At 39.8% G+C, this 27,745-nt stretch overlaps 1 protein-coding gene across 1 annotated transcript in view; it reads left to right on the forward strand.

Annotated features, from left to right (window-relative positions):
• The window catches only part of nnt2 (nicotinamide nucleotide transhydrogenase 2), a 68,036-nt gene that overhangs the window by 30,485 nt on the left and 9,806 nt on the right, over positions 1-27,745 (forward strand). The window contains exons 10-20 of the mRNA XM_043677408.2: positions 1,402-1,555; positions 3,130-3,291; positions 4,139-4,249; positions 5,035-5,180; positions 7,452-7,647; positions 15,264-15,497; positions 16,243-16,403; positions 17,608-17,787; positions 18,937-19,096; positions 23,044-23,125; positions 24,917-25,035. Coding sequence (XP_043533343.2) covers positions 1,402-1,555; positions 3,130-3,291; positions 4,139-4,249; positions 5,035-5,180; positions 7,452-7,647; positions 15,264-15,497; positions 16,243-16,403; positions 17,608-17,787; positions 18,937-19,096; positions 23,044-23,125; positions 24,917-25,035 — 1,705 coding nt within the window. The remainder of the gene's footprint in view (positions 1-1,401; positions 1,556-3,129; positions 3,292-4,138; positions 4,250-5,034; positions 5,181-7,451; positions 7,648-15,263; positions 15,498-16,242; positions 16,404-17,607; positions 17,788-18,936; positions 19,097-23,043; positions 23,126-24,916; positions 25,036-27,745) is intronic.

The raw sequence follows: 27,745 nt of genomic DNA on the forward strand, positions 1-27,745 counted from the left end.
GGCCACCTATTTCAACTTACCCTCCCATGTGGTCAATGCCCTCCAGTGCATCTACTCCATTTCCTGCACCTCTGTCCTTGAACCCCACCCCTCCAACTGCAACAAGGATAGAACCCCACTAATCTCTAGATACAGCGCATTATCTTCCGCCATTTCTGCCACCTACATTCAGACCCCACCAGCAGAAATATACTTCCCTCCCCACCCCTATTGGCATTCTGCAGAGACCATTCCTTCCGCGATTCCCTCGTTAGGTCCACGGCTCCCCACCAACCCACTCCCCACTCCTGGCTCCTTACCTTATCAATGCAAAACCTGCTAGGCGAAAGTGAGGACTGCAGATGCTAGAGATTAGAGTCAAGAGTGTGGTGCTGGAAAAGCACAGCGGGTCAGGCAGCATCCGAGCAGCAGGAAAATTGATGTTTCGGGCAAAAGCCTTTCATCAGGAAACCTGTGTGCACCCACACCTCCCCCCTCACCTCAGTCTCAGGCCCCAAAGGATCCTTCCACATCCAGCAAAGATTTTCCTGCACATCCAAACACCTCAGCTACTGTGTCCATTGCTCTTGATGTGGTCTCCTGTACGTTGGGGAGGCAGGACGTCAACTCACAGAATGTTTCAGGGAACATCTCTGGGACTTGCTCACCAAACAACCTCACCACTTCAACTGCCCCTCCCACTCCACCAAGGACATGCAAATCTTGGGTCTCACCCACCGCCAAATCCAAGCCACCCAACACCTGGAAGTAGAATGCCTCATCTTCCCTCCTCCTCCTCCCACCCCCCCACCCCCCAACCTCATCCCAGATCCAACCCGGCACTGCCATCTTGAACCATCCTACCTGTCCATCGTCCTTCCTCTCTATCCGCTTCACCCTCCCCTCTGACCTATCACCATCAGCCCCTACCTGTGTCTACCTATCGTCTTATCAGCACCCCCACCCATTCCTGATGAAGGGCTTCTGCCCAAAACGTCAATTCTGCTGCTTCTTGGATGCTGCCTGACCTGCTGTGCTTTTCCAGCATCACACTTTTCAAGTGTTATCTCAGCACTGGAATTTCCTTCCTAAATCACTGCCTTTCTTTTGACATCATTTAAGACAAAATAAAATCTTCAACCGAATCTTGTGACACCATTTTCTAATATCTCCTTTGATTTAATGTCAGCTTTTGACTGATCAGGCTGCTGTGATGCGCAAGAACAATTTCCTACAATAAAGATGCTATGTAAGTCCCGACATCTGTGCAGAGTTTGGATCTTTCACTAATTTTGTGTACTCCTATTACCTGTCAAAAATGTATTTGGCCAGTAAGTTTTAGAAACAAGGAAGATAAATCGATCTCCATTTGATAAGGGATTAAATTATGGATGCTTAAAACTTTCCACCTTTTGCACACAGCAAGGCAAGAATTTGTTTCCAGCACCTCAACCCTTGAGTGTTCCAGTGAGTGCGCCTGTTAAACAAAAGTCAGTGGCAGAGCTTGAAATGGAAAAGGAGGCCATGGTTTCTCCCTTCACAAAGACAATGACCTCTGCAGGGATCTATACAACAGGTACGGCCAGAGGCGGGTGGGGGGAGGGGAAGAAAACATTTGTACCTTGTTTTAGTTGAACTGGACCAGTAACGGTGGTGCAGAATTGCTCCCAAATGGACAAAAATCAAATCAATTGAATTGAATTTATTGTCACGTGTACCGGGGCACAGTGAAAAGCTTTTGTCTTGCGAGCAATACAGGCAGATCACACAGTTAGGTAGCACAGATAAGTAAGTAATAGGTAAACAGCAGGTAAATATTGGAAAACCCCTTTTTTCAAAAAAATGCCAGTAAGCTCTAACCTAGGGAGAGGACAATCAAACAGAAAGAGGCTTCAGGGGAGCTAGATCAGTGTTTTTGTGCTATTGATACTTGTGTGGTTTCAATTCCTGCTCCCAAGGCTATGCAACCATGAATAGAAAATGGAAGAGTGGCCAGTGATCTGAGCAGCCCTCCCTGCAGGTTTCTGCTCTGTGTGGCGTTCATATGTGGCCGTCCACAAAGCAGGCCAAGTCTTACTTAGCCTGTAAAATCGGAAGAGGATCAGACGTTTTCAGACACCTCTAGCCTTGGGCAAAATCTTTTGCAATCAGCGGCTGATACACTCATCTTTTTAATCGATCATCCATCTAGTGAAAATCAAATTCCTATCTGATTCCTAATTTCATTAATTGGATCAAAATAATTCATTGTATTGATGATGAATTGATCCTGTCACAGCACTTTGGTTTGAGATAATTGCCTGTAGGGTTAAATTTTCAGGATTCCACCTGAAGGCAGGAGGGAAGTGGGGTGGGACATTGAGGAGAGGATCATCATCAGGGTGTAGATCCCAGCACCATCCTGTCTGACAGTAGGGAAACCAAGTCCCTCTAAGGCAGAAAGGCAAGTTAGGTTCAGTGAGAATATGAAAGGTGAGGTCAATCAATTTCCTGATGTGACAGGATGGAGATTAAATGCCTGGCACATGACTGGAGTGTTCCAGATAAGCTCTCAGACTGTCCCAGCCTATTTGGGTAGCAATACATAGGTAGACCCTCTTAATAAGGGAAAACCTGTCCCCTCACCTATCGGTGGCTGCCTCTTCTGTTTGTCATGATTTGGAGATGCCGGTGTTGGACTAGGGGATGTACAAAGTTAAAAGCTCCTTCATCAGGTGCTTCCAATTAAACCTGTTGGACAATAACCTAGTGTTGTGATTTTTAACTTTTTCTGTTTGTGTCCTTGTTGAAGTGCCCTCTGGTGTATTTACCCAGTACTGCAGCCAATTGCTTCTATAGCCAGAACACCTCTGATCCTGCAGTTCTGAGAACCTATTCACCTCCATTAATTGAACAGGAAACCGTCCTCCATGTTAACTAAGGGCTCAATCTTACCTTTAATCTGCTTCCTACCAGAAGTGGTTTTCTGTCTGAATAATAAACCAGTTTCCTGATCCACTTCACTCCATCTTGAATGTTCGGCTCATTGTCATTACCGTAGTTGTGTGAGAGAGAAAGAAGTGTGTGCTTCATTCTAACAATAATTTAATGAAATGTTTCATTATCAAGATTTATTACTGAAGTAACACTAAACTCATGTTGCACCTTTAGGTTTGGCTGGAGTTCTTGGGTTAGGAATAAGCTCCCCAAATCCTGCTTTCACGCAGATGGTTACAACCTTCGGCCTAGCTGGCCTTGTGGGCTATCACACTGTGTGGGGTGTCACTCCGGCTCTACATTCGCCACTAATGTCAGTGACGAATGCCATTTCTGGTAAGCATTTTGTAAAGTTCTAATATAAAGGTATAATCTCTGAAGTAGAAGAAAATATTCTCTAGTCTGGGTATATTCCATGACTGTTCTGTCCCATCTTTTTTTTAAAAAAAATTCCATATATGTTTAAATAAGCATTTTCCAGAAAGGTTTTCTTGAAACGAGTAATTTTTTATTTGTAGGTACTACTTTCACCAGACTCTAATTTAGTTCTCACTCCACTGACATTCTAAGCCAGTTATAAAGCTTTTGACTGCAAAACCTGTAGGTTTATCTCAGGTTTTTTATCAGTGAAATGTCAGACTGGCATTTTCCTGTGTTGTCAGTTTATAGACATTCTTTTCATGAAATAAAATCAATAGCAGATGCCTTGTGATGGGTGAACTTTGTAATCAACTGACCGACCAAGACCTGATCATGTTGAAAACAAAAACAGAAATTGTTGGTCTAGTGAGATTCCATTGGGTTAGCACTTCCACAAACTCAACTCCATCCAGTTGCTTTTCTGACTGTGAAAACTGTGGGCCTCTGGCTTCCAACAGGCCTTGATCAGGAGACACCGTATGCTCTGTTTCACAGGGTCCCATTATAAAAAGGCATACAAATTATGTGCCTTGACCCACAAACTATAATACTGTGTTGGAATGTTAGCTTAAGTAATCATATATTTTACTCATGGAATTTTAACACTTCATATTGCCATGCTGTACTTATGTAAAGATGTCATCAAAACATCCTGTGACCTTGGAAATTATTGCAATAAACAAAAAGAGCAGCAAGCAGATTTCTGAAAGCTATTTTTTCCTTCACTGTGTGGTTCACTCGTGTTTATTTTTGTATTCTTCAGGCCTTACAGCTGTAGGTGGTCTAGTCCTGATGGGAGGAAGTTACTTACCATCATCCGTTCCTCAAACACTTGCCCTCCTAGCTGCATTTATTTCATCAATTAATATAGCAGGTGGGTTGTATTTCGGAGATAGGATGCCGGTATTAGTTGGACAAGTGAGTGTGAGGTGCTGATTCAACAGTTCCACCATCATTATCGATCAATCCATCTTGAGTTTGCTTTTCCTCTACAGAATATTTTAATTCGTTCAGATTGCACAGGCACAGCTAATGCTCAAGGATGGAAAGAGTTGGTAACGAAATTGCTCCATAACTACTTTTAATTGTTAAGAGCAAAGATTGTATTTGTGTCCTTTTCTAAATTATTTGAACCTGAGCTCCCTTTTAACCTGACCAGAATCTTCCTTTCTCCAGAGAATTGATGTTTCTTAGTAGTACTGAGCAAACAGAATGCTATAGTTCTGACTTGCCTCCTATATTTATGTTTGAAGTGATTCTAGGGTTCCTTTTTTTTTGTTAAATTACCTTTTTAATTTTTCAAGTGAGGGGCCCAGGATATTCCTATAACCCAGCAGTAGGGTGATCTAGCTCCCACTCTGTCCAAAAAGCCGTGATGCCCTTTTCACCAAACAGTTATAGAGGTCTCTCCTTAAAGGATAGTGCCTCCATTCCTACATTGGATGGATTAGAAAAACAGTAACTCTTACTGTCACAAACATTGAACCAGTCGTTTCATTCCCTTTATGTTTCAACTGTTGCTTGTTTTAAACTGTCTTCTGGGTGGAAATGCTTGCTTTCAGTGGTAAACTGCAATTGATGTTACTCCTTGCCACATCAATTTAATATGCTTGTTTACAGTGAAATAAACAATATTTGGAAATGTGTATTTTATTTCAGGTGGTTTCCTTATTACCCAGAGGATGTTGGATATGTTTAAGCGCCCCACAGATCCACCTGAATACAACTATCTCTACATGTTACCAGGAGCAGCATTTCTTGGTGGTTATGGTGCCTCTTTGGCCAGTGGATATAACATAGAGCAGGTCGAGTCTATTTACCTTCTGTTTTACTTGTAATTCCAGTTCCTTTTACATGTGAAAAGCTTAAAACATGTTTGAGCTATTGTGTCTAATGATTTTGTATCTCCCTTCTTTGGGATTACACGCTGCAACTTTGTTTAGAATTTGACGTTGCTTTTATCTTGCCCACTAGTTAGCTAGTATGGCATCACGGTCAGCACAGACATGGAGGACCAAAGTGCCTGTTTCTGTGCTGTACTGTTCTATGTAGCATTTCAAAACAAAGGATTATTTTAAATTTAAATTGTGACACAATAATCAAAAAAAATTATTAGCATTTATTTTACTCCCTGCACTTTTAATACGTTTGTGAAAAACACAATTACTTGGTTTTAAAACAGTAATTGACACATTTTCAGAACAAGTTTATTTTATTGGGGATGTGAAGGAATTTCTCATGAATCATGAAGCAGTTCACTGCCGAGGAAGCTTTCGGCTCCATTTAACACCCTGTCATGTCATGATGAAATTGTTATTATGGACCAGACCAAACCCCCTCAAAGTATGTTAAGACAATAGCCTAGACTCCAACATTTCTGTGCTTTTAAAGGCAAGTGTAAGGTGTTGCTTTCCAGATGCAACTTGATTAGTCAAACTATCAGGCTTGAAGCAAAACACGTTTTATTTTTACACTATAGTTAAAATGCAAACAAAAGAAGGAAGAATTGGAATAACAACTCCATTGGAAAGTGTAACAGAATAATATTATTTAACTTCTTAAGAACAACTGTTCCAATATAGTAGCATCCCATAAACGCACCCTTCGCAAAGGCAAATTCAGTAAAACAGATTGTCTCACATGCAATTCTAGTAGCAGGAAGAGAACTTCAGCTTTTAGCTGTAACAGAGAGAGGAATAAGAGCTTCCACGTTAGCTTCAAGACCCCAGCAACTGCAGAAAGGTAAACCAATATCCTCGTGCTGTGGGAGCTTGACCCCACCCATTCAGGCTGCTTCTATTGTTCCATCTTAAAAATAATTCCCCAAGGCCTCACAAGTTGCTTATGTTACCAGCCTGAAGCAGACTAGATGGCACCTCTGTCTCAACTTCTCTTCATTTTAAAAAAAAACAGGTCAGAATGCACCTCTTCAAGCAATAGTATTGTCACATTGTTAATTGTCTAATATGATGCACTGCTTTATTCATACCTTTCCACTCCATGAAAGAAGAGACAAGTCATACAGAATGGGCAAACTGAATTTAATACCAAAAGAGACTTGACACTAGTTTCTGATTGCTAACAATAACTTTGCATGTAATGATACAGCTAAAAGATGGATCCAAAATTCAATTTACCTCCTTAATGGTTAGTTGTCACAGTTTTCACCTGAAAACTTGTAAATACTAAACTTTTAAAATGTCTGAAACCCCATTTGCCTGCCAGGCTAATACTGTCATCCAGCTTGGCAATGCTTTACTTGTACCTCTTTGAAACTCCTGCACTTTCTTTTTAACCCCCGAGGTGCTATACGCTCATGTAGCTTTTTTTGTTAATTGGAAATTACCCTGGGCTTCATTTTAACAAAGAAACAAAAGTGTATCTGATCTGATCTCTGAATCTGGTGAAAGTGACCTCTTTTATATCAGTGCTAACATTTCTGACCTGTTTAAGGAAAGTCCATACATCCTGAGGTTGACTGATGTTATTTAATGACTCTGGCTTTTTCTCACACCAGTGGCCTTCTAAAATCTAAGATGGTAGAAGTAATTTTTTTTTTGTTGCAAACACTTGGAAGCCCATGGAGTTAACTCATAAGTCTTCCCTGTTCTGTGGCATTAAAAGAAAACCAAGCTGAAGTCATCTCCAGACAGCAGTAAATAATACTGGAGTTTAAACAGCAGGAGTGCTGATATATATCAGGCCATCAGACAACTGAACCAATTTTGAAGCATTTGAACAACTTTAATAGGGGCCTATTGTTTTATCTTCCTGTTATAATTACTTAACTTGCCCACAATATGCATAGAAAAAAATGCAAATAAATAATAGCTATTAGGAAAGGTTACGTGTAAAGCTGAATACTTATATAGTATGGGCTATTCCTGAATTTAATTGGAAGCAGGATATTTTTGGTGTACTTAATAGTTGGGGGAAAAGCTTAACCTTTTTGTTACATTCAAAGTTTACTACCTAAAATACGCTGTTTACTATTTCAATGGATATTAAATTATAGACAATATTGCTAACATTTTAAAAAGTTTAATTACAAAGTAATAAATATGTTGCCCTTATAGATGATGTACCTTGGTTCAGGGCTGTGCTGTGTTGGCGCATTGGCTGGACTTTCTGCACAGAAAACAGCAAGATTGGGAAATGCACTGGGTATGATTGGTGTAGCTGGTGGTTTGGCAGCCACCCTCGGTGCAATTAAGCCTACACCAGAACTCCTGGGTCAGATGTCTTCAGCCATGGCGATGGGTGGAACTATAGGTAAGCAAGCAAGTCTAATTAATGTAACATGTCAGCCAGTGTATCCAGAGCAGGTTAACTTGAAATATATCTTCAATACAGAATTTGAATTAAAATGGAACAGGGGCTCTTCAATCTCAGAACGGGTCATTCTGTAACTGCCTACCCTACAGCTTGCCTCTCTATTCTCCAGATAGTTTTGATTTGTTGGGGAACAGAGTTTCACAAAAAGGGATGTGTCAGTTTTATAGCAGACAAAGCATGCGGTTGTAAAAGGGAAAAAAATTTACAACTGCTTAATTCCAGGACAGTCTGCAAATGAAATTTTCTGTAAGCCGAATAAGTTGGGCATCCACTGATGAAGCTCGGTTTCAACATGTTTCCTTGCAAAGCAGCTGGCTGACCTACTTCCTTAAAGCAAACTGATTATTTGTTTAAGATCAGGATCAATAGTTAATGGGACTTGTTTGCACTGATTTATAGTTAAATGCCATGTGAAGTAGGAGGGATCTTTAGAAGTTGGAACTGTATACATGCCACACTACAGAAAAAAATCCAGCCTGGAATGAATCATCTGGGTTGCAAGGTGGGGCTTTGCTTAGCTTAATGTGCTTTTGGGGAACAAAGTGAAACCTAGTAAACTTCATCAGTTGATTAAATGGATTAAGTAAAGTCAGGGATACAAAGAAAGCAAATATGGGTCCATTGACCGTGAGTACTATATAAACTATAAATCTGCCTTGATAATTTCTTATTGGTAATCTCAGTATAAGTGTTCAGTTGTCCGGGGGGGCAGGGTTTGTTCTGCAGTTATGCTCAGTTGGCAGTGCACTTGCCTCTGAATTGCAAGATTTTGGATTCAAGCCCCACTTGGGCCATGAATACACAAAACAGTGATACTCCAGGACAGTACTGAGGGAGTACTAGAATGTCAAAGCTGCCATCTTCAGATGAGACTTTTTACTGAAGCCTGGGGTTGGAGTTTGCACTTGTTGTGGGTGGGTCTGAAGGCCTGAGGAAGGTGGAGTCCTGCAGATGTTCTCCTGGTGGGAATTTGCTGATTTCTGCTGCATTGTCAACTTGACAACAGTGACTACACTGTAAAACCTTCACTGGCAGTTAAGTGCTTTCAGACATTCAATTGTTCAAGCACAAACTGAATCTCTCAGCAGCCTTATGTGAACACTAGACACTGAACAGGTGGAAGAGGCAAAGTAAAAATGTTAAGCTCTTGAAACATGGGAGTGAGTGGATTAAGAGTCATTTGTGGGGTATTTAATGGAGATGGGAGTTGGGGTTGGTCATGCCTGTCAGCTGGAGAGTTGGCAAGAACCTACATCACTTCCTTTCAGGACACCCACCAATTTGGCCCAGTGATGGACCTTTCCTAGTGGCTGAAACCCCACCCTAAGAGCCGCTGGCCAATCAGAAGTTTTTTTCTCAATAGCAGCACCAGAGAACAATGGCTGTTACTAGTCATGAACTCACCTGAGAGACTGAGTCCAGGGTTTGTAGGGAAGGAGGACTCTCTAGCAAGGCAGGGGGTACTTTTTTTTTTCCTTTTTAATTTAACCTATTATTCTAAACAACGTAATCAGAGATGTTATTACACACCTCTGGAATAGATGGGAATTAAACCCAGGCCACTCGGTCCAAGAGTCAGGATGCTACCACTGCGCCACGAGGGCCCCAGGGATCGCTCTAAGCAGACTTGCACTGTATTAAGCATCATTGACATACTTGGCACTAGAGGGAGCACAGGCACTTCCGCCACATATATGTGCATTCCTACAGACTACCACAATTCACAAGTAACCCAGCAAAGTGCACTGATACACTCCTTGTCCATTGCTGGTTGAATACCAGCTACTAATTGTGCTTCTGAAGGCCTCAATCGATAACAGGGCCTGCTCAGGTCATCCATGAGCCTTCCTATTCTGGAGTTAATTGGTGAAAAGGTAGGAAGGTGGTGAAATTCCCAAGCAATATTCTTCCACTGAATAGTTGCCCCCACACTGCCAAGTCTGTCTCAGGAAAAGGGATTAATTCCACGCAGTGAATGAATGTACATTGAGGTTGGAAGGGAGTTGGGTTGATGCAGCGTTGGATTCGTGTAGGTAATCACTGAAATTGGGTCTGGTTAGGGTGCTGAGAAGCTGGGTTATGCTTACAAAATTCTCAAAGTAAAATTGGAGCATGAGGAGCCAGTCATCTCTAGTCTACCCAATAAATGTTCCAACTGTAGTGTATGTTCTAACTAATGCAAAATAAAACTTCACAAAATATATAGCAAAGACTGCTAAAGATTTCTGGTACAGTTTTCCAGAGTACTGGGAGACAATGGCATATTAATGATGTCCCTCGGATAGTAATCCAGAATCCCAAGCTAATATGCCCTAAAATGGCAGATGGTGAAATTTAAATTGAGTAAGAATCTAGAACGTAAAAAAGAAACTGTCGATGGACATAAGGACCCATCTGGATTACTAATGTTGTGCAGAGAAGGCAATATACCATCCTTGCCTTGCCTGCCATAGACGTGACTCCATACCCACAGCTATGTGGTTAACCCTGAACTGGGCAGTTAGAGAGGGACAGTCTGTTCAGCTATGCCCACATTCCATGAATGTCTTTGTTTTTTGGTGAGGATCCTATGCCATTCTTTGTGTAGATATTGACAGGCACTAAAGAAATGGCAGTGAATTTTTCAGCATAACGCTGGAAGAAATTTTGACCCTGCCGGTTTTGCTACTTAGATTTGGAAATAGGGTAATCTTGCAACAGTCTTGGAATCAATGGAAGAGGCAGAGAGATAAAGTTGTATGCTGTAGATAGGGAACTCGTTCTTGATAGCATATAAATGTGAAGGTCAGACAAGATGATTTGCACGTTAGAGGTAACTGGAGATTTGAGGGACATTTTAGAAAAGTGGTATATTTGTATTATGGTAACAAAAGTGGTTAGAAGATATTGCAAACTGATTTTTGATTGTATCTATTACAAGTGAGTGGCACAAGGAAAGAACAGTTGGTGACATGTTATTGGTGTTTGATCTTTTTTTTTTGAGAAACCATCAGTAGAGGGTGCTGTTGGTCAGAAAACCATTCCAAATCTTAACTAAATTTCCTCTGTACTGAGTGTTCCACAGTAAATCAATGCACACTATTTTACTTATACAATGTTAAAAAAAATCCAGTACAGATGGAAAAATTATTTAACATTTACACATTCAGCATAACAGCAATGTGATTATACAAATGTTGGAGGATTAATTTACACAAGTAATGGATTGGTTATGAGTGAACTATTTCAGAAAGTTCCTTAACATATTGACAAAAGCTGAGTGGCTGCAAGCTCGAGCATCTACTGTACATTGTAAGCACAATGAGGAATCAGTTAGGAAGAGCTAAATTTGAGTGTGTGTCGTGACCAAAATGCGACATGAAAAGTGAGTGCTATAAAATTTGAAAAGTAGCCAAACAGGATTCAAAGTTATAAAGTTATAGAAAATTTAGTGCTTGCTGGAATACTGCTATTGCCATGTTTCTCATATAGTGGATAAGTTTTCAGTACATGGGACCCATGCAATGTTGAATAATTTGGCTTCCAAGTTGGATTTATCTCCTCAAGTTTTGACTCCCATTTCCTTTTATCATCTCATGAATTTTAAGTTTTGCCTCATGATTTTAAATGAACGAGGAAGAATAAATAACGGTGCAACAGAGCTTCAACACTTGGAGCATGAGGAACCACTTCCCTCTCGCCTATCAAATGGTCCGCCTGTAATGAATTCTGTAAATAATGCAAAGAAAATACTGCATAATGGTTTACTGTGGAACATAAAATGATAGCAAATCAAGCAGCTCTTTGTTTAAAAGGCAAATGTGTCCACAAGATGAGGATTATATAAATACTCAGCTGCTGTGTCAGGTGGATATTCATTTAAGCGTTGGAGTGAACATTGACAGGCCCATGGAATTATTCCAGGAAAGGCTGTCCAACATTCCTCCATCACCATCACCACCAAAAACAGACAAACTGGCTATTAATTTCCTTTTCATTTTATGATATGTTGACGTAATTGTTGCTGCACTTCAAAGAAACTTATTGTGTGCGCGATATGTTGAGACATTTATGAGAGACATGATAAGGTGCTTTATTAGTGCAGTTTTGTTTTGTTCTTTCATGTTTAAATATTGGGATTATGCATCAGCTTTGTGAACTGGATCCAGCACTCCATCTGTTCTGATGACCAAAGTAGAGCTTGGTTATTGGGCTTTCCACAATGCACTGGGTGTAAGCCTTTGTGTTGGGTTTCTTAAAGAATTATAAAAGGACAGATCACAAGAATTGAGATGTGGAATCAACTGAGCTTTGATAACAAGATTGTGTATTTTATAGTCACCCACGGCCCACACTCTGTAGTGTGCTGTGAAGTTGAAATAAAAACCAGCGGCAATATTCTGAATTTTGCCAAAATATTTTAGCAGACATAATACATCTTTTAATATGTGGTGGACGAAGCTCTGTTCTGTACTTAATGGTGTTTAACCTTCCCCAGGTGTGCTTGATGCTGAAAAATAGGTGCCTTAAATGTAAAATGCTACTTTCCAAGACTAACATCCTTCAGCTGATCACATAATGTATGGAAATGTTGAGGCAGTAATTTGTGGACTGTACAGTCCAAATATTAAAACGCAACCATCGTTTACTTCAGAATTGTTCAATGATAAAATAAGTTTTTGTTTCATTATGAATTATTGATATGAACTTTAAACATCTGCCCTATTATTTAATCATGTCAAACTGATTAAGGCTATTTGGAAGTGAGACTAGATGCTTGAAAGTAAGTGTGAAGAGAAAGGATTACTTTTGTCACTAACATGGTTCCTTCCTTTAGTGAGTGTACCGCAAATAGAACTATTTTGTTAGAAAAACAAAATATTTTTCTAATGCATGAATTCATGAATTCTTTCCATTGTGCTACACTTATTATCTTAGGAACAGTTGAGTAAGCAGGCTGCTTTTGAAAGCCAGGATAATTCTTTACAAAACTTTGCTTTATCGACTTCATTTGAGAAGGCATCGTTGTTTGGAGACTCTCCCTCTTATTGTTGTTGACTAGCTGTAACAGTTTTCAAAGGAATGCAATAGTCTGTAGAGGTTCAGTATCCAGACAGTTTATGCAACTGAAATGATGATGACAGAAATAGTGTGTGCTTGCATCTATTAGAAACCCAATACCCGAGCCTCTGGCGTTTTGGAAAGTACCACATTTGAAATGTCATGTTGTATATCGATGTTGTGAAATGTATGTTGGCGTTTTTGCGCAGGGTAACAATTTATTTCCCGACAGCTCCCAAATGTCCACTCATACAGAACAAAATTCAGTGCAGCTGGCAGAAGCACTAGCACAATCCAAGCAGTTACTTAAGAATAGGTTAACACAAGGTCACCAGTGTTAGAATTCAATACCACTCACATGTGAGTTCCATTATTGAGTTTTTACATTTCACCAGATTCCACAGGCAGGATTTCAAAAGCTTAGGGTGCGACAACCCAAGAGAAAGTCTACTCGGAATATCAACTGGTTGTAGATTGACCAAATGCAATTTGGACCTTTTTTTTGTTTTCCATTCTGTTCTCTCTTTAATTATTGTTTGTTTGACTGGGTTTAATTTTTTTTTGTCACCTCACTTCATTTACTCTTTCTGACTGTCTCGTGCCTTTTGCTTCCAGCTTTCTTGCGCTCCTCCCATTTCTACAAAACGCAAACTGGAATGTGTGGGTAGTCAGGGTGGAAGTCATTTACAATGGTTGCTCAAGGAGTTGAGAAATGCTTCAGCCAAATAAGAAAAGCAGCAGGAATTTGGTAATGAAACTGCATTCCGTCATGAGGTCAAGTATTCAAAGCTGGAAACCATAGAGGGTTTAATGAACAGTTTCAAATAGGAGATAGCGTGCTGACATACCTTGGAGTAATGAACCATGTATTAGAATCAGAGAATCCCTATAGTGTGGAAGCAGGCCATTCGTCCCATCAAGTCCACACCAGCCTTCCAAAGTGCATGACCCTATCCATGTAAACTTGTAATTTCCATGTCTAATCAACCCAGCCTGGGCACTACAGATCATTTACCATGGTCAGTTCACCTAACCTGCACATCATTGGACTGAGAGGAAACTGGAGCATCCAGAGGAAACCCACACAGACTCTGGGAGGATCTGTAAACTCCACACAAACCGTCTTCCAAGGCTGGAATCAAACCTAGGTCCCTAGCACTGTAAGGTAGCAGTATTAACCACTGAGCCACTGTGCTGTATTAGTAGACCCAATCTTCTGCATTAAGCTATTAGACACAGTCACAGAGAAACATTTCTCTGGCACTGAAATGCTTCCCACCAGGACAGGTAGAAAACCAAACAAAGTAATCCCTGCACAGCTCTCTCCATCTAGTATTTTGTTAAAGGATGCTACTACAGTATTCTAGGGTTACAATTGGTTGGTCTATAAGATGGGGACAAACTGTAAAAGAGAGTATCCTGCACCCAACAGTGGTGCTGTTCAGGGAGCTGCTGGACTGGTAAAGCTCAATGTGAAATGGTGTAGCTGTGGAAGCTGCTCCATAATAGATGAAGCTGTTCAAGGGCAGTAGGTTGATGGGGACGGGAGCAAGGCTTCTGGGGAAGTGCAGTTTCTTTCCTATTCAGGCCTTATTGGGAATGGAATGGAATGGAGTCGGAGGCTGAATTCTGCTGACCTATGGGTGGATAGGGCTGTAAAGGTGCAGATTCCCATTGCTGTCCTGCTAATGAGGAAACATTCCAATGGCAGGTTGGAGAGAAGAGTTATGATTAGCTCTGTGCTTAGTGGAGGTGGGCAGCCAATTCTGATCATTACTGACCCAGTTCGAGGAGATTTGACTGGACATGGGCATGTGCTGATGGAGCAACAGCTATCCAGCTAAGTTGATAATGGTTTCAAGGAGGTGGACTCTCTGTGACAACTCCATTAATGTCTGCGACTTAAGCTACAAAAAAGTTTGCATTTGGGAGGTACAGTACTGAACCAAGAACTGATGAGGGGTCGAAAGCCTGGGGGCGGGGGGGGAAAAAAGTTCCCCCCCCCCGAGGGACTTTCCCTCCATCCCATGGGAACAACTGCCCTCGATCCTCTGCATTTTAGTTTCAGTATACCTGTCCCGTGTTGCCTTTGCACTGAGGCACTTTTTAAGGCTTCTGACCTGCCTCAGCAGTGCCCTCCCCTTCCAGTGGGACTACCTGGCCTCCACAGCTTCCTGCTTTCTAATTGGGCTGGCAGCATCAGAGGTCCTTAAGGCCAATGAGTCCATCCTGCTGCTGACAATTGAGCTCAGTCTGACTTTCAGTCTGACTTTGGGTGCAAACAGAAGTCTGGTGTAAATGTCAGCCCATAATGTCATTAAGGCCAATAGAGATGGGTATAAATGTAAGCTGGATACACTGCAAAGATGAATAATGCCATTTGCTTCAAGGCAAATAATTGGATCTCGTTGTCTCTCTATTTTTGAAGTGGGTAGAAGAGCCAAATCTGTATCCTTGCTAGCTTTTGAATTTAATATTTTGTCATATTTATAAATGCTGTTCTTGCCTGTTAGGTCTCACCATTGCCAAACGCATTGAGATTTCGGATCTGCCTCAGCTGGTTGCTGCCTTTCACAGTTTGGTTGGTTTGGCAGCAGTTCTCACCTGCGTTGCTGAGTATATGATCGAGTTCCCACACCTTGATGCAAATCCTGCTGCAAATCTTATTAAGACTGTGGCTTATTTGGGCACCTATATCGGTGGCGTGACATTTAGCGGTTCACTAGTGGCTTATGGGAAATTGCAAGGTAACGTTTTCTATATAGTAAAACGTGATTGTATTAAACTACCTCATTGTTAAAACTTTAGGTTCAATCTTTGTGGTTCTTTCATGAATGTAGTGTGATTTTTTAATATTTTAATTAAGTAACTCTAAATATCTATATATTCTTGTTGATATATTGCATATTTATATTCTGAATTATAATTAAATATTATTAACAATGTGAACCGGTTTAGTTCCAAATATAAACTCATTTTATTTTCAGGCAAAATACAAATGAAAGTTTAAACTCCGTTACTGCCTGCTACTTAAGCTACAGAAAGACTTTGCATTTTGGAGGTACACGTACTGAACCGAGAACTGATGAATGCACTGAGAGTATCGGCAAAAGTGCTTGAACACAAGTGTCTTTTTTTTATTTAAAATATTTGGTATTTTTGTAAGTTATGCTTCATTGATGGAGCTGCCACATTTCACATCTGCCGAGATGCTGCTTAACTTTCAAAAGAATGAGTGTGAGAGAGAGAAAGAGACAGGGTGATAGTCACACAACTTCTATCTGCAACCTGAAGATTACTTTCTCTACTTGGTTTTGTCATTGTGTTACTTACTGCTTTTTACTTTCAGTTTGCAATTAAATTTACTTTTTTTTTAATGATCTTGAATTCTTCCAAACTGCTTTAAAACTGATCAACTAAAAGTCACTTTAGCAACAGAATTTTTTTTTAAAGCAACTTGGCAGTTACTAGCTAAACTTCTTTGTTACACAGGCCTACTAAACTCCGCTCCACTTATGCTACCTGGGCGGCACTACCTAAACGCTGGATTGTTAGCAGCCTCAGTCGGTGGACTGATACCATTTATGCTGGATCCCAGTTATACCACAGGCATGACCTGTCTGTTAAGTGTCTCTGCTTTGTCAACAATCATGGTATGAAAACCTTAAATCTGTTGTAGGTATTTGTTGTAAGAATTGATATTTGTTAACTTTTTTAAAAAAAATTAGTGTAGTTGATTTTACACAAAATGACAAGTATGTAATGTCATCCAATACATGTAAGAGTAATTCATTGTATTATTGGAAGTAAAATTGGTTAGGAATGGTTTTCATGCTTTATCATTCTCCCTGGGTTTATTGGGTTAAAAATTTAAGAAAATTTGATACTGGGGGAAAAAGAAATTCGAAACAGTAAAGTGAATTGAACTAACTTTGGTGTTATATGTACTTGCATGTGTACAGTGAAACGTTTACAAGTTGCCATTCATGGTGCCCCCTTAGGTACAAAGGTACCTAGATAGAGGTTCTTGAGTACAAATTCTTAGAGGAAAAAAGTTAGAAAAATAAGGAAATAAAAAGTTCAGATAACTTTGTCAGTAAATGCCACAATTTGCAGGTCATGTAATCTGAAGCAACAATCAGTTGTATCCCGATCAAGCGTGTAGGTCAGTGGAGGTTAGTCAAAAAATGGGAGAACACGCTATTGTCAGGACTTCATTACAAGACAACCAGGTTCACCGAAAAGTCAGGAAGCTGTTAAGTGACCAAATCAAAATTGGAGGAATTTAAAATGACTCTTTGGCCCTAAAATAAAGCGATGCTTAAAACTAAGTGGAATAAGAGGCATGAATTCATCTGGGGGGGAAACTATCAGGGTTTCTTTACAAAGTGCAAAAGAATTCAAAGCTTGGAGTGGATTTCTAGACAGCATCGTGCAGATGAAAAAATTCTTTTACAGACATTCAGGAACCAACTGTCATTTAATGTCTTTCAGAATGGATCAACAAAGATATTCTAACTGGCCTTTATTTGGCTGTATCTCTTGTGAACTGTGAAAATATGAAATGCATTGCCAGCTCAATTGTTTGATAAATAGTTAAGATAATAGAATCTAATTGTAGTTTTTGAAATTGCAACTTGACAACTAATTGTTTAAAATACAGATTTTTTTTTGATGATGACAATATTCATTGATAATATTTTATATTATCACGATACGTTTATGGACTGTTGTGGCACTGCTGTAGAGGTATTTAACAATATTTGATATAAGTATTTTCTGATCATTATGGTCAATAAGTTGAGTAGTGAGTAATGTGACTGCATTATAACACTGTTGTACCTACTTTGTGTCCAGGGGGTAACTCTCACAGCTGCCATTGGTGGGGCTGACATGCCTGTTGTGATCACTGTGTTAAACAGTTATTCTGGTTGGGCCCTGTGTGCAGAAGGTTTTCTATTGGATAACAATTTGATGACGATTGTTGGTGCTCTGATAGGATCTTCCGGCGCTATCCTCTCTTACATCATGTGTGTGGTAAGACATTTTCTTTTTAAAAGTAAACCTTAGAATGATGCTGCCTGTTATTAGCTAGTGCGGGCTGGCAGGGATGCCCGAGGCAGAGTGAATGGTTATCGAGTCAGAAATTGAATGGGAGGGTTCTTGTGGCACAGTGGTAGTATCCCTACTCCTGAGTTTGGAGACCTGGATTCGAATCCCACCTGCTCCAGAGGTATGTATAATAGCTCTGACCAGGATAATTGGAATTTTTTTTAAAATTGGATGTAAATAGAGAACAAGTTATCAGTGGGTTGAAGATGTGAGAATTGGAATAAAGCTGTAATCAGAATAGCTTATTAGTTGATTGTGCATAACAGAGATTTTAAAAAGTGCTAGTTATTTATCATTGTCTCCCAAATCTAATCATTGTGGATTTACACTCTGAAGACCTGGAGTGATTTTATATGGGATGCAACAGATTTCCATATTGAAACAGGAAGAAACATAAATAAATTAAAATCTAACATTTTTTTTCCTTAGAGCTACATATAATAACTCCTTCCCACAAATACCTTGCACACTCCTCATTTGTACAAAATGGTTTTGACTAGTTTGTTTATAGAGACAACTCATAATGGATTGTTTAGGAAGGGTCTCAGAATCACACACGTAAACCGTTGTGAAATGTTGATTACTGACGTACAGGAGCATTTATAGATACTAGCTCCATCTCTGTCACATTATGGTGACTTTCAGTAGTTGGTTTGTGTTGCCAATTAATTTAACTTAGCAAACTGCTCTGTTACGTTCTTAAATGAGAATATATGATTAGGCTTTTCATGTTCAGCACCAGTGCAACAATGAATATTCATCTGTGATCCCTTCAACAAATTGTTCTTAATGTGAGGCCTATTTCCATAATTTGCAAAAAAAAGAAAACTCATTGCGTGCATGGTTCCTGAAGTTTGTATTATATGTATATGTGCTCTACTGTTTCAGCCTTTTTAAGTATCCTCAGTAGCTTTATACCATGATCCAGGCAGTTACAAACTTTAATAAATAGAAAAGCAATGCACAAAAGTAAATCTAGTCAGATAGTCATTGCCCACAAGAAACAATCTGCTGGAATTAAACTACACCTAAATATCTTGCTATACACTAAATATTTGGTGCTTTACATTCAAGGCAATGAATCGCTCATTACCCAATGTAATCTTGGGAGGATATGGAACATCATCCACAGGCGCAGGCAAACCCATGGAAATTGTTGGAACTCACACTGAAGTAAATGTGGATCAGGCTATTGAAATGATCAAGGAGGCCAACTCGATCATCATTACTCCAGGTATGGGTATCTGAAATCGTTCACTTATAATGAAAAAGGAGGGTTTCAAGCAGCAAAGATAGATATCGCAATCTGATTATTTTTAAACATTTGTCATATTTTAATAATAATTTACAATATACACATTTATTATTAATATTTGTTTTCTTTTTACAAAAACAAACTGAAAAACTTGAGTATTCATAGGAAAAAGATGCCATGAAAGATTTTTGTCTTGTTCTCAGGACAAAATTGCAAGAGTTTCCATGTTGTGTGCAAGATGAAAAGCTTCAGTTGCCTGTCTTTTCCAGCAACACTTTTGTACTAACAAGCAAGAAAGAAAAACTGAATTATGTAGACTGTTTTTCTTTCAACTGTACTTCAGGCCAAACATCCTGCAATTGAAGGTTACCATTTCTCTAGAGATAAGCCATAATTAGTAATAAATAGTGTTTATGGAGGAAAGTGAAGATAAATGTGAAAATTAGTAATGTAATCAACATCATATGAACCCCTCATTTATCAGCATCTGTGCAATTGCATCACCATCAGAATCCCTTTGGTTCAGTGGTAAGACGATAACGAAGTATTTTCTTTGATTAAATGCTAAAATTGTGAAGAGTTTTAATAATGGAACTTTGGAAAAACTGTTCATTCAGTCAGATGATTTACCAGAAGATACAAAATGAAGAGAGAGATGCCAGAAATTCGTCCATGTGTTTGCTACTCTGCATATTTTAAAGTTTACATGTAGAAAGTGAAAGGAGAAGGTGTAGTGTTTATGTTACTGAATTATTGTTCTGCGGACATGGGTTAGCATTCCATCATGGTACATATGGTGAAATTTGAATCCAATAAAAATCTGAATTAGAAGTTATCTTTTATGACAACCATGTAACCACTATTGATTGTTGTAAAAACTCATCTGTTTCACTGATGGACTTTAGGGAAGGAAATCTTCTGTCTTAGTCTAGCTTTCATGTAACTCCAGTCCCAGTAGCAATGTGGTTGACTCTTAAATACCTATTCCATTCAAGGGAAAGACGTGATGAGCAATTAATGCTGCATGTGAGTGATGGCCACAAGAATTTTAAAACATTAATGGCTAGTCTACCCGGTGTCACGTTCTCCACTGTGCACCGTTGAATTTCCACGTGATAAAATTCCCATTTCCAATGACATTGAGGTACGAAGGTAAACTGGCCAATAATATAAAGGAGGATAGTAAAAGCTTTTTTAGGTATGTGCAAGGCAAAAAAATGGTTAGGACTAAAATTGGGCCCTTGAAGACAGAAACAGGGGAATATATTACGGGGAACAAAGAAATGGCAGAAGAATTAAATGGGTACTTCAGATCTGTGTTCACTGGGGAAGACACGAGCAATCTCACCGAGGTAACAGTGGCTGAAGGACCTGAACTTAAGGGAATTTATATTTGCCAGGATTTGGTGTTGGAGAGACTGTTAGGTCTGAAGGTTGATAAGTCTCCGGGGCCTGATGGTCTACATCCCAGGGTACTGAAGGAGGTGGCTCGGGAAATTGTGGATGCGTTGGTGATTATTTTCCAGAGTTCGATAGATTCGGGGTCGGTTCCTGAGAATTGGAGGGTGGATAATGTTATACCACTTTTTAAGAAAGGTGGGAGAGAGAAAGCAGGAAATTATAGACCAGTTAGTCTGACCTCCGTGGTGGGAAAGATGCTGGAGTCTATTATAAAGGATGAAATTACGGCACATCTGGATAGTAGTAACAGGATAGGACAGAGTCAGCATGGATTTATGAAGGGGAAATCATGCTTGACTAATCTTCTTGAATTTTTTGAGGATGTAACTCTGAAGATGGACAAGGGAGATCCAGTAGATGTAGTGTACCTGGACTTTCAGAAAGCTTTTGATAAAGTCCCACATAGGAGGTTAGTGAGCAAAATTAGGGCGCATGGTATTGGGGGCAAAGTACTAGATTGGATTGAAAATTGGTTGGCTGATAGGAAACAAAGGGCCGTGATAAACGACTCCATTTCGGAACGGCAGGCAGTGACCAGTGGGGTACCGCAGGGATCCATGCTGGGACTGCAGCTTTTTACAATATATGTTAATGATATAGAAGATGGTATCAGCAATAACATTAGCAAATTTGCTGATGATACAAAGCTGGGTGGCAGGGTGAAATGTGATGAGGATGTTAGGAGATTACAGGGTGACCTGGACAAGTTAGGTGAGTGGTCAGATGCATGGCAGGTGCAGTTTAATGTGGATAAATCTATGGTTATCCACTTTGGTGGCAAGAACAGGAAGGCAGATCTCAATGGAATCAATTTAGGTAAAGGGGCAGTACAGAGAGATCTGGGTGTTCTTGTACACCAGTCAATGAAGGCAAGCATGCAGGTACAGCAGGTAGTGAAGAAGGCGAATAGCATGCTGGCCTTCATAACAAGAGGAATTGAGTATAGAAGCAAAGAGGTGCTTCTGCAGCTGTACAGGGCCCTGGTGAGACCACACCTGGAGTACTGTGTGCAGTTCTGGTCTCCAAATTTGAGGAAAGACATTCTGGCTATTGAGGGAGTGCAGTGTAGGTTCACGGGGTCAATTCCTGGAATGGCGGGATTACCTTACACGGAAAGACTGAAGCGACTGGGCTTGTATACCCTTGAGTTTAAAAGACTGAGAGGGGATCTGATTGAGACGTATAAGATTATGAAAGGATTGGACACTCTGGCAGCAGGAAACATGTTTCCGCTGATGGGTGAGTGCCGAACCAGAGGACACAGCTTAAAAATACGAGGTAGACCATTTAGGACAGAGATGAGGAGAAACTTCTTTACCCAGAGAGTGGTGGCTGTGTGGAATGCTCTGCCCCAGAGGGCAGTGGAGGCCCAGTCTCTGGATTCATTTAAGAAAGAGTTGGATAGAGCTCTCGAGGATTGTGGAATCAAGGGTTATGGAGATAAGGCAGGAACAGGATACTGATTAAGGATGATCAGTCAGGATCATATTGAATGGTGGTGCAGGCTCAAAGGGCAGAATGGCCTACTCCTGCACCCATTGTCTATTGACATTGCTTTTGCTTCATTTGCTTGTCATTCCATTACCAGCTTATTTCTGCATTAAACAGTGAGATCATGGAAATACTGGGTCACTAAACCTGTCCGTTTCTTCAAGATTTTTTTAAAAACATGCAGTTGTTGCAAACGTTGCTGGATGATTGATTGTATCAAACGATATTTTAGATATTTTGCAGAGCCCTGACAATATTATTACCATTTTCTAGTTTGGCTAAATATCACCTAAATATCACCAGGGTGGCACGGTGGCTCAGTGGTTAGCACTGCTGCCTCACAGCGCCAGGGACCCGGGTTTGATTCCAGCTTCCAGGTGATTGTTTGTTTGTGTGGAGTTTGCGCATTCTCCCAGTGTCTGCGTGGGTTTCCTCCGGGTGCTCCCGTTTCCTCACACAGTCCAAAGATCTGCAGGTTAGGTGAACTGGCCATGCTAAATTGCCCAGAGTTCTAGGTCCATTAGTCAGGGGTAAATACAGGGTAGGGGAATGGGTCTGGGTGGGTTACTCTTCAGAGGGCCTGTTTCCATACTGTAGGTAATCTAATCTAATCAAAACATGACATTAATTATTAAACTTTAGTGTTTGAGATTTTTTTTCCGCTCTCAATCAGGTAGAGTCTACCCGATTCTGCAGAAATGGTTATTGTGGGATGAGCACCAGCCATCATTGCTGATTTAATAAATAAATAGAAAATTTCAGAGGAGTTACTTAATCGCCCAGTATATATACAAGCAAAACAAAAACACATTTAATCTTCTCCAAAACCACTTGTTTTAATGCTGTGTTAACAAGGTAAATGGTAATGCCATTGAGGAATCTTAACCTATCATGCCCTAAAATGCCATCTCAGCTTTTTTTTAAAAACAATGTAGTGTGTTAATTTTGGATTAAATATGTGATCTGTAATACAGGTTGGGGTTTGTGTGCTGCAAAAGCTCAATATCCAATAGCTGACATGGTGAAGATGCTCATCGAACAAGGGAAGCAGATCAGGTAAGGGCTTGGTTTTTTTCTCTCCCTCTCCCTCCTCCCCTCCTCCCCTCTCCCCCTCCTCTCCCTCTCCCTCTCCCTCACGGTTTCTAATCTATACCACCATCACACTTGGCTGTCATTAGTTGTTTAAAATTACTACCAGAGGATTCTCCACAACACACTGGCCAACTTCCGGGTATATGTGGCAAGAGGCCTAGTCCATTTGATGGCAGGTCCTCATTAATATGCTACTGGCAGGCTGCAGGGGTTCTATAAATGCCTCTTTGCAGCTCCATGTCAATGCAATATTGGGTGGCCTGTAAGCTGACTTTGCTGACAGAGATATTAGACTTTGGGAGGCATGAACACTGAGAGTAATAGCAGTGTCCATTCTATGCTATTAGATCAGAGTGGAGTATTTAAGGCATGTACTTTGCCAGTAGATCTTTACATTTCTATATATTGTTGAATATTCTACATGCATATCTATTGTATAATCATTGCCCTGGTTTATTTTTACAAGTCATTAGTGCTGTTATTCTGCTAAACATCTCAATTGTCCAGCAGTAGGGTCAGGGAGAATTGGTGATGTGGGGTGAATGGGATGATCAGTTAATTGCATCTATTTTGAGATCCTGCTTACATCTGTTGTGTTTACTTGTCCTTCTATTTGATTGGTTTGCCTTGGTAAATGCAGTTTATAGCTTGACATATTATGTGTCAGATCATTATTTCATTGAAAGATGTCCAGAGTGCTAGGTATGTAGAAACTAGTGAATCTTTTGGGACTATTGGGCTTATTGTTTAACCTAAGTATGTTAGCTGATTAAATTGCTTCATACGTGAGACCATGTTTCAAGCATAAGCTTGCCTATGGATGTCCCAGACATGAATAAAACAGTAGAAAGTGAGGACTGCAAATGCTGGGGAGTGTGGTGCTGTAAATGCACAAGGTCAGGCAGCATCTGAGGAGCAGGAGAATCAATGTTTCGGGCATAAGACCTTCATCAGGAATCGGGTTTAATCTTGCATGAATAAAATAGTGCCCACATCATTACTAAATTCTCTAATGAAGACCTGACTATTGTTTCTGTCTGTACTTCATTCTCATTCTACAAGTACCAAAGATTTTATGAATTGTATTTTGTCCTCTGTTGAGGTGTAACTGACTTACGTTAATCTACTAAATGATTGTAATGGAGAATTATTCAGTGTAGAAAATATTTCCTCCTGTTGACCAGGAGTCTAATATAAACCAGCAATTTATAGATTCAAGTTTATATTTTTATTTTTGATTGAGCAAAAACTTTTTACACTAAAACCATGACAAATACAACAGAAATTGTTGCAATGAACCAGTATGTCATTAAACATTAAGTAAAGAGATTATGGAATGCTTCATGGATTCAATCAGAAATTTGATGTCCAAAACTTAGACTCTTCAAAGCAAACTCAGCTTGTTTAATATTCTTCTAGGTTTTCAAACTAGAATTGAAAACTGCTTTGTTCTGGTCAAACATTACTTCTCAATCTGTCACACTGGTTTGTATCCATGTCAAAATTGCTGTTAATTCTGCAGTTCATGGTTTACAGGTAACCTATGTAATAGTTCAGTTGAATAGATGTTAGAAATTCAGCACCGAATATTCAAGAAGAAAGGCACATTTTGTGAAGTCTGCATCAATCAAACGCATGATGGAACATGCCACTTTTCTTCACTGAGAAACAATGCCATTTAAGCAATCAAAATATGATATGGTACTTACTACAAAAAAGGTTATTTTCATTAATTGTTGGAATGTTGTTTTGCAGGTTTGGAATACATCCTGTTGCAGGCCGAATGCCTGGTCAACTCAATGTACTTTTGGCTGAGGCGGGTGTACCTTATGACATTGTTTTAGAAATGGATGAGATAAATGAGGACTTCCCAGGTGAGAACAGAAAAAAACAACAATAATTCTGAGGTGCTGCCAGAAACCAATGCAATGTCCTCTCAATATTATCCCTTGTTTTATTAATGTTCACATACTCGCTTGCGATAATATGTATAGTTTTATCAGAAAATTACTTATATAAACACTTGAAATTAAAGCTGAACTTTTTTTATATTGGTTGAGCAGCAGTATATTGAAGACTTGGACAGAAAGTCTGAGAACTATGAATGCAGAAATAAAGCAGAGCATAATAAAAATAAATAGTAGATTCTCCCCTCCCCTTCAAGAGGTAATGGAAGCAGAGGATAATTTTGCTGCCTTTAATTTGCAGTAAGTTCTCGTTAAGCTTTTGCACCTGGGCCACATTATCAGTCATGTATACACACAGAAAATGTACAACAGTAGAAATTCAAAAATTGTAACACTTAAAGTACGTTGTACATATATTGCACCATTTTCAACTTCTAGACTAGTAATATATACCACGACTATACTGCTGTACCCATTAGCACATTATCAGTTGTTTATAATATGTTAATGGACTCCATACTGCACACAAATTTTTCTTCTAAGTTGGACCTTCTGATATAATTTTTTTGTTGATTTTGCCTCCCTGTGTAATTTGAAACTGCCAAAGATACTTCAGGAAGAAACTTGTTAGATAAGCAGACATTGAGGATAGCGATTTCCTATTCCTAAAATGAAAAAGCGTTTCCTATCTTGCATTTGATAAATATTTGACCTGTTCTCTTGCTCGTTCTGTTCCACCACCCTTCTCCTATCTAGTCCCTGTTCCCTTGGCCCCCTCAAACTGACCTCCTCTGCTGTCTCATTCCTCCTTCCATGCTTGCCTACCTGATCTGGAAAGACCATAAACCTCGTGAACAAATTTCTGTTGTTTATTTCTGCCTTAGACTGTGGTGTTTCAAGAAAGCAGCTCCCCATTACCTTCTCCAGGACAGTCAAGGATGGCCCCATAAATACTGGCCTAGCCAGTGATGCCCACATCCGATGAATGACTTCACCTTACAGATGAAACCTGTATTTAGTGATGGAATGAAGATCCCTTTAGAGCTAGATTTTTCCAGGATTTGAATTCATCCAGTCACTAGCAAATGATCACATGAGGATTTGATTTTGGGTAATTCACCTAGTCACTAGCGAATGATCACATGATCTGGTTGCCTCAACAATAAATGAGAGGGGGAGAAGTTTAATATAAGCTAATTATAGGGTGGTGATTCTGTGTGAAAGCGGTTCAATACAGGCTGCAGAAGAAAAAGATCTGTCTATTGTGGAAAAAAGGATATGTGATTCAAACAGTTCATTTTAGATTATAAGTAACTGAGTTAATTGGATAGTAAAATATTTTTGATTTAAACCATGCAGCCTATGGCTTTTTTCTTTTAGAATCTGGAAATCCAGGTGATTACTAAAATAAGTACAAAAATATTACTGGTCTCTACTGAGTTTGTAATGCAACTCATGGCCTTTATTTTGCATTCAATCACAACGCAAGTTGTTGCAAACCTAGACGATAATTAACAAAATACTGTTTTACCTTAAACAATTCAGCAAACATGGTAAAATTTGCTGGTCAACCAAGAGTTAATGCTAAAATAAACTTTATGCTTAAAATATTTGTAACCTATAAGTGAAAGGAGGTAGCAAACTGCTTTTGTTTGAAAGTAAGTGCAAGGATTTATTTATTCATGAGGCAGCGGGCATTGACAAAATGACCAGCTCTAGTAAACTTGGATTTTAAGGAGAAACATGTGTTCAACATTTACTGGCATTATTGTTTCCCTCCTAATTTTTTTGAATGTAGAAAAACTGATCGGATAATATTGATGTCAACTGATACACCATACCATGAATGCTAGCCCTCTTGGATTTTCCTCTTGATTCAGCCTCACACAGAGTTTCCAATGTTGTCTAAGGATATGTGGAGAAATGCTGAGTCGGAGGTGGATTCTTGCCTTGGAAGCACAAGAGAGGAAGGGAAGATCAGAAAGGACATCGACATGCATCATTCTCCAAAGCAACATTAGCAGAAAACCTTAGAACTGCCTATCATTTCAATTGGAGAATGGCATGGCTGTGTGTGGCTGCACATAGTCGGAGAGTTTTGGAATAAACCCCTTTGACGCATTGTATCAACATCAGCCACCTAACTATTCTCATCCCATTTTCTAGCACTTGGCCCAATATTCCTCATCTAGTTCTGTAAGGAAGTAAACTTTATACATACAATGTGGATATGGACAGCAGACATTTTATTGAGCTGAATTTAATGGAGGGTGGAGTAAAAAACGTTGGCTGGGGAATATTGGGAATAGTTGAAACTGAAGGTAATACAAGCTAGAGTTGTACAAGATGGTCTGAAGAGACAACCAATGCTAGAGGTGAAAATAGGGAGGTCTTGTAATGGAGAAAATGCAAGGTCAGATTGCAGCCCCGTTTTGAGAGCAGACTGATTCAGCGTCTGTGGGCAGAATGGGAGGTGCATCTGCTGACAAGAGAATGACCTTTGTAGCAGGGGCCATCCAAGGGCATTCATCTTTCCTTTAGTTGGAAGAAATTTCAACAAATCCTGGGCTGGATTTTGCAAAGCAGCCACAGATATGTGTCTTTGTGGTAGGTCTGACCTGCGACTGGTTGATTTTCCCTCTGGGTTTTGCGGAAGGTCTCTGATCCTAGACTTGAT

Source organism: Chiloscyllium plagiosum, unplaced genomic scaffold, assembly GCF_037043375.1.
Source record: "Chiloscyllium plagiosum isolate Xiang-an unplaced genomic scaffold, Cpla_swu_hap1 HiC_scaffold_39, whole genome shotgun sequence".
NCBI classification, from domain to species: domain Eukaryota; kingdom Metazoa; phylum Chordata; class Chondrichthyes; order Orectolobiformes; family Hemiscylliidae; genus Chiloscyllium; species Chiloscyllium plagiosum.